The 6,353-nt window shown below is 40.5% G+C and overlaps 1 protein-coding gene across 1 annotated transcript in view; it reads right to left on the bottom strand.

Annotated features, from left to right (window-relative positions):
• The window catches only part of CATSPER3 (cation channel sperm associated 3), a 33,068-nt gene extending 27,814 nt beyond the window's left edge, over window positions 1-5,254 (bottom strand). Inside the window, exons 1-2 of the mRNA XM_021702026.1 lie at window positions 5,154-5,254; window positions 2,099-2,252 (exon numbers count right to left, since the gene is read on the bottom strand). Coding sequence (XP_021557701.1) covers window positions 2,099-2,252; window positions 5,154-5,254 — 255 coding nt within the window. The remainder of the gene's footprint in view (window positions 1-2,098; window positions 2,253-5,153) is intronic.
• Window positions 5,255-6,353: the final 1,099 nt, after the last annotated feature.

The following is a 6,353-nucleotide window of genomic DNA, read 5'->3' as shown; positions in this document are numbered from 1 at the left end:
AATAAATAAATAAATAAATAAATAAATAAATAAATAAATAAATAAATTTTTTTAAAAAATTAAAATCTCTTCCATTAATCCAGTATTTCTCTTAGGCTATTACCTGTTGTGTTTAATTGCTCTTAGCTGCATCTTCATTTTTGAAATGACTTTTATTTCTAACTCTTTCCTGAGTTTTGTCACTTTGCCTCTGTTCTTTCCTATTTCGTATCATTTTATTAAACATTTACCTTGTTTTGAAATAAGATGCTACAGGGGCGTCTGGGTGGCTCAGTCGTTAAGCGTCTGCCTTCGGCTCAGGTCATGATCCCAGAGTCCTGGGATCGAGCCCTGCATTGGGCTCCCTGCTCAGCAGGAAGTCTGCTTCTCCCTCTCCCACTCCCCCTGCTTGTGTTCCCTCTCTCGCTGTGTCTCTCTCTGTCAAATAAATAAATAAAATCTTAAAAAAAAAAAAAAAGAAAGAAAGATGCTACAGTTTTTATCTGTTTTGTGGACATGTCTTTGTGGTGGGCTTCTACTATCTACAGGGATATTATTCTCCAATTTATTCTCTTTTCTCATTTCATAATAATTCTGTGTGGAATTTTACCTCAATCTCTTTATAATATACTTTTTCCTATGACATTACTTTTCCTGAACTTTTAAAATGTGTGGTTCTAGCTTCACGTAGCTCCCTCTTCTGTTTTAAAGATGTGCTAGCTTGATTTTTAAGGTTTCTTCGTTCCATTCCCCTCCTCCAATTTTATCTGGACCTTCTCTTTCTTCATCTCTGGGTCTCTACCCTGCTCAATTTTTATTCCACTCCCATTATTTCTTCTAAGTGGATGGGGAGCAGGGGCGGGGAGGGGAGGGGAATGTCCCTGAAGGGAGCTTTGGCTGGTCACTCTTCAGAGTTCACAAGGTCCAGACTGTTATACACCCTTCAGAAATTACCAGGAACCTCTTGCACTAACCCAGTACTGGATTGAACAACACCCTTCCCAATATCAAATACTGTTCACCGTCAGATGAATGGATAAAGAAGATGTGGTATATTTATACAATGAAATATTACTCAGCCATCAAAAAGAATGAAATCTTGCCATTTGTAACAATGTAGATGGAACTAGCAGGTATTATGCTAAGTGAAATAAGTCAGTCAATGAAAGGCAAATACCATATCATTTCACTCACATGTGGAATTTAAGAAACAAAACAGATGAACATAGGGGAAAGGAAGGAAAAATAAAATAAGATAAAAAGAGGGAGAGAGACAAACCCTAAGAGACTCTGAACTATAGGAAACAAACTGAGGGTCGCTGAAGGGGATGTGGGTGGGGGATGAGGTAATAGGGTGACGGGCATTAAGGAGGGCCCTTGAGGTAATGAGCACTGGGTGTTATATGCAACTGATGAATCACTAAATGCTACCTTAAATTAAGTAATTTGAGATTGCTTAAATTCTACCTTATATACTAATAATACAGTATATGTTAATTAAAAAATGCTGTTCTCACATCAGCCCATATTTTCCAATTAGTATTTACTGAACGTCCTCTGCTTCCTCTCCCTCAGAGGCTAATACTGTGCAGTTGTGGCTCATAGTAAGGATACCTTTTTAACTAGTTTTGATTTCAGTCTTGCCCATGGGTTTTGGTTTTGCTCCCAAGTTGCTCCATTTTGTTTTTTTCAAGATTGATTGATTTATTTTTAGAGCGAGAGAGAGAGCGCACGCACGCGGGGGAAGGAAAGAGGGAGAGAATCCCAAGCAGATTCCCTGCTGAGTGCGGAGCCTGACACGGGGCTCAACCTCACAACCCTGAGGTCATGACCTGAGCCGAAACCGAGAGCTGAATGCTTAACTGGACTGAGCCACCCAGGTGTGCTCCAGGTTTTCTTTTTTTTTTTTAGGAGGAAATTCGGAGAGATTGAAAGACCATGTCACCACTGCTACTATTGCTCCCATCTTTCCAGACTTTAGAGTCTATTTTTTAAGTCCTTAGAGCTTTTCTATGGGAAATTTTCTTGAACAAAATGCCTGAAAAATCTTATAATCTTATTTATTTTCACAAATAAAAAGGATGAAACAGAAGAAACTTTACCCATTTTGTCTGCTTACCTCAAAAAGTCTGAACAAGTTGTATTTTGTATTATAATCAGTCCACAAGACCACAAAAAAGGCATTCAGTGAGACGATGCTAATCATAATCATCTTAAAAAGACGACTCATTATGACTCTCTTCACAAATGCCTGACACTGAGAATCTCTCCTCCTGTCAAGAAGTTGAATAAGAGGTATGATTATCTTACAACAGAACTAGATCCCAAACATTACATACTTTTTGTAGAGATGAGGTTCTGCTTTCTCCCCTCTGTGAATATAAATTTAAATATACTTTTAAATTGCAACACAGGGGCGCCTGGGTGGCTCAGATGGTTAAGCGTCTGCCTTCGGCTCAGGTCATGATTCCAGGGTCCTGGGATCGAGTCCCACATCCGGGCTTCCTGCTCAGTGCACAGCCTGCTTCTCCCTCTCCCTCTGCCATTCTCTCCACTTGTGCTCTCTGGCTCTGTCTATCTCTCTGTCAAATAAATAAATAAAAACTTCGGGGCGCCTGGGTGGCTCAGTTGGTTAAGCGACTGCCTTCGGCTCAGGTCATGATCCCGGAGTCCCTGGATCGAGTCCCGCATCGGGCTCCCTGCTCGGCAGGGAGTCTGCTTCTCCCTCTGACCCTCCCAACCCTCCCCCCTCTCATGCTTTCTCTCAGTCTCTCTCTCAAATAAATAAATAAAATCTTTAAAAAATAAATAAATAAATAGATAAATAAAAACTTCAAAAATAAATTTATAATAAAATAAATTAAAATTAAAATAAATTAAAATTAAAAATTAAAAAGAAATAAAAATTTAAAAATAAATAAATAAATAATTGCAACACAATGCAGGACCCCTGGCTAGCTCAGTCAGTAGAACAAGCGATTCTGAGTTTGAGCCCCACATTGGGTATAGAGATTACTTAAATAAATGTGTGGCTTTTTAAATTGCAACACAATGCTGACTGAATGACGACTAAAATATGTATGATGAGGGGCGCCTGGGTGGCTCAGTCGTTAAGCATCTGCCTTCAGCTCAGGTCATGATCCCAGGGTCCTGGGATCAAGCCCCGAATCAGGCTCCCTGCTCCGAGGGAAGCCTGCTTCTCCCTCTCCCACTCCCCCTGCTTGTGTTCCCTCTCTCGCTGTGTCTCTCTCTGTCAAATAAATAAATAAAATCTTTAAAATAAATAAATAAATAAATCATAATAAAAAATAAATAAAATATGTATGATGACCCCTGAGTTGATCTGTCCCCACTCAGTTACTTAGTTCCTTCTCTTAGACCTCTGGGCAGAAAAAAAAATGATTACTAGTCCTTCTCAAGCAAAACAAAGCATTGTCTTCATTTACGCCTTCAATAAATTTTTACTGAGTGATTACTAATGCCAGGCAAGAGAGCAAACAGCAGACACTGTGGACATAAGGAGAACAAAACTAAATATTGTCAGTCTAGTAGGAAAAACTGGTAATAATCAAATCATCACCCATACAAGTGTTCACAAATCAGTGATAAAAAAACAAACTGGACACCCTAAGAAAAAATGGGCAAACACACAGTCAATTCATGAAATAAGTTCAAATGGTAATGAACTTCCCCAAAATGTTCAGTAGCACAACTAACGGGGCCGGGGGGATGCAAATTAGGTACAGCCATTATTTTTGCTTACAAAATTAGCAAAGATTTAAATGTAATAGTATCTAATGCTGGCAACAGTGTGGTGTGATGAGGCAGTCTCATAAACTGCCAGGGGGCGTGTAAATTGGCCAACTCCTCTGAAAAGCCTTAGAACTACTTTTAACCTCCAATCCAAGGAACCTACCCCAAGAGAATGCAATCTGGAATGAAGTGGCTCTGGCCAAACATGTTCATCCCAGCATTACTTACAGCAGCAAGAACTTGGAAACAGTTTAATTTAAAAGTCTAACAAGAAAGACTGGTTAAGTACATGATGGCATATCCATCTCATGGAATATTATATAGATACTAAAATATGCCTATGCATTTTTCATGGCTTAAAAAAATGTTTATGATCCACTGGATAGCAAAACACAAAAACAAGACAAGATATAAAATTCTCTACTCGGTATTATTTCAACTGTGCAAAAACAGGTAGAAAAAACTGAGCAAGACACCTGCCAAAATGTTGACAGTGTCTACCTATGGATGGTAAGCTTACAGTAATTCTTTTTCTTGGTTATATTATATTTATCTATGCTTTCCAATTTTTCTCAAAAAGTATGTATTATTTTTTCTCATTACATGTAACAAACGAACACACTCTCCTAACAGTAAATACAGAATGTATGTACTTTTATAATCTATAAAAACAAGATGTATAATTTTCATTGTCTGTTTTGAGATCAGGTCTATTACCTCCAAAAAACCTTCAAATTTTCTAACACAGCAGTTAATAAAAGCAAAGTAAGGGCGCCTGGGTGGCTCAGTTGGTTAAGCGACTGCCTTCGGCTCAGGTCATGATCCTGGAGTCCCAGGATCGAGTCCCGCATCGGGCTCCTTGCTCAGCACGGAGTCTGCTTCTCCCTCTGACCCTCCCCCCTCTCATGCTCTCTCTCTCTCTAACCCATTCTCTCTCAAATAAATAAATAAAATCTTAAAAAAAAAAAGCAAAGTAAAAAGGACAGAAAGATAAAAGGACTAAACAGAGTCAAATTCAGTGTATGGGTCAAGTAAGAGCGTGACTGAATGTTGACTTAACTAGCCAGTCATGATATTAAAGCCAAAGAAGCAAAACGTTTGGCTGAGCCTTCACCAACCTCACCAGTTGAGAGAAAGCAGACCGTCAAGGGCATGCACCTCGCTTTGGGCAGCCAAATGCCCCCAAGCTGCAATCTGCACATTTCTTAACAAGCAATAGAAACAAAGAACATTTGGGGTACCTGGGTGGCTCAGTTAAGCATCTACCTTCGGATCAGGTCATGATCCCAGGGTCTTGGGATCAAGTCCCGCACCAGGCTCCCTGTTCTGCAGGGAGCCTCTTTCTCCCTCTGCCTCTGCCTCTCTCTCTCTGTCTCTCATGAATAAATTAAAAAAAAAAAAAAGAAAGAAAGAATATTTACTGAAATTTCCCGAATCTCGCACAGAACGCCACTGATGGATTATCCAACAGCGAGCTAGAAGTGACTCTTGTATTGTTCTGGTAATGAAACTGTTGAGACATTTTCCAAATTCTCAATTTTTATTCCTTGCTTTGATCATCCAACAGAAAATCTCTGCTTAGGGATTTCCTTGGCATCTAGATTCCAAGAGGCCACAGAGCAGGGCCCACAAAAGGAACTCTTGCTTTATGATGTCGTTCTTGGGCATTCTAATATATTACTAGCCTGCAGGCCCCCAGAGTCAAATACTCCCTAGCTGATCTATGCTGAGATCCTGTCTTCCCAGGGAGACTAAGCACCTCAGTTCAGTGAAAGGGATACAAGTACACAGAAACTGTGAAACTCCAGGCTAAATCTGGGAGATACCAGAGCTAGAGCAGACAAAAGCCCTTCCTTTCTCTGGGGGTGCCTGGGTGGCTCAGTTGGTTAGGCATCTGCCTTTGGCTCAGGTCATGATCTCCGGGTCCTGGGATCAAGCCCCACATTGGGCTTCCTGCTTAGTAAGGAGTCTATTTCTCTCTCTCTCCCTCTCTGCCCCTCCCCACTGCTCATTCTCTCTCTCTCTCTCTCAGATAAAAAATAAAATCTTAAAAAAAAAGAAGTATCCACATCTGATAGACAAAATCCCTTACTAATGTGTTAAGACTAAGTTAAGGGTCATATAAGAGGAAAAAGCAAAGTTCTCTGGGGTTCTAAGAGCCAAGAGCATACATCCAGGGCACAGGACTGGAAACATCAGGACGGACAGAAAAGATTTTGATGGCTTGGGGCTAGAACACAAGAAAAAGGAGGAACACAGAAGGTCAGCCATGCCCAGCACTAGCTTACGGGGGGCCTGTAACGTGCATATATGACTCTCCTAAAGCATAGGGGATGAGGCTGTGCGGCTGAGATATTTTAAGTACAAGAGCCATAGGGTTTTTGCTCTATTCAATTCTTGGGATTGATATATTCTCCTTGCTTTCCTTTCCTAATCCCTTTGGCTTCCAAGGCAAATCTAGACAGAGGGATCTGGGTAGCCCTCTGTTGTACTAAACCTTTAGTGGCTAAACTGGTCACATTCCCTGGGAACATGAATTCTTGAGCCATAAGAAAAGCAAGTAATGGGGCGCCTGGGTGGCTCAGTTGGTTAAGCAACTGCCTTCAGCTCAGGTCATGATC

Source organism: Neomonachus schauinslandi, chromosome 7 (genome assembly GCF_002201575.2).
Source record: "Neomonachus schauinslandi chromosome 7, ASM220157v2, whole genome shotgun sequence".
In the NCBI taxonomy this organism is placed as follows: Eukaryota; Metazoa; Chordata; class Mammalia; order Carnivora; family Phocidae; genus Neomonachus; species Neomonachus schauinslandi.
Note: the sequence above shows the minus strand (reverse complement) of the source record. Positions and strands in the feature narration are given on the sequence as shown.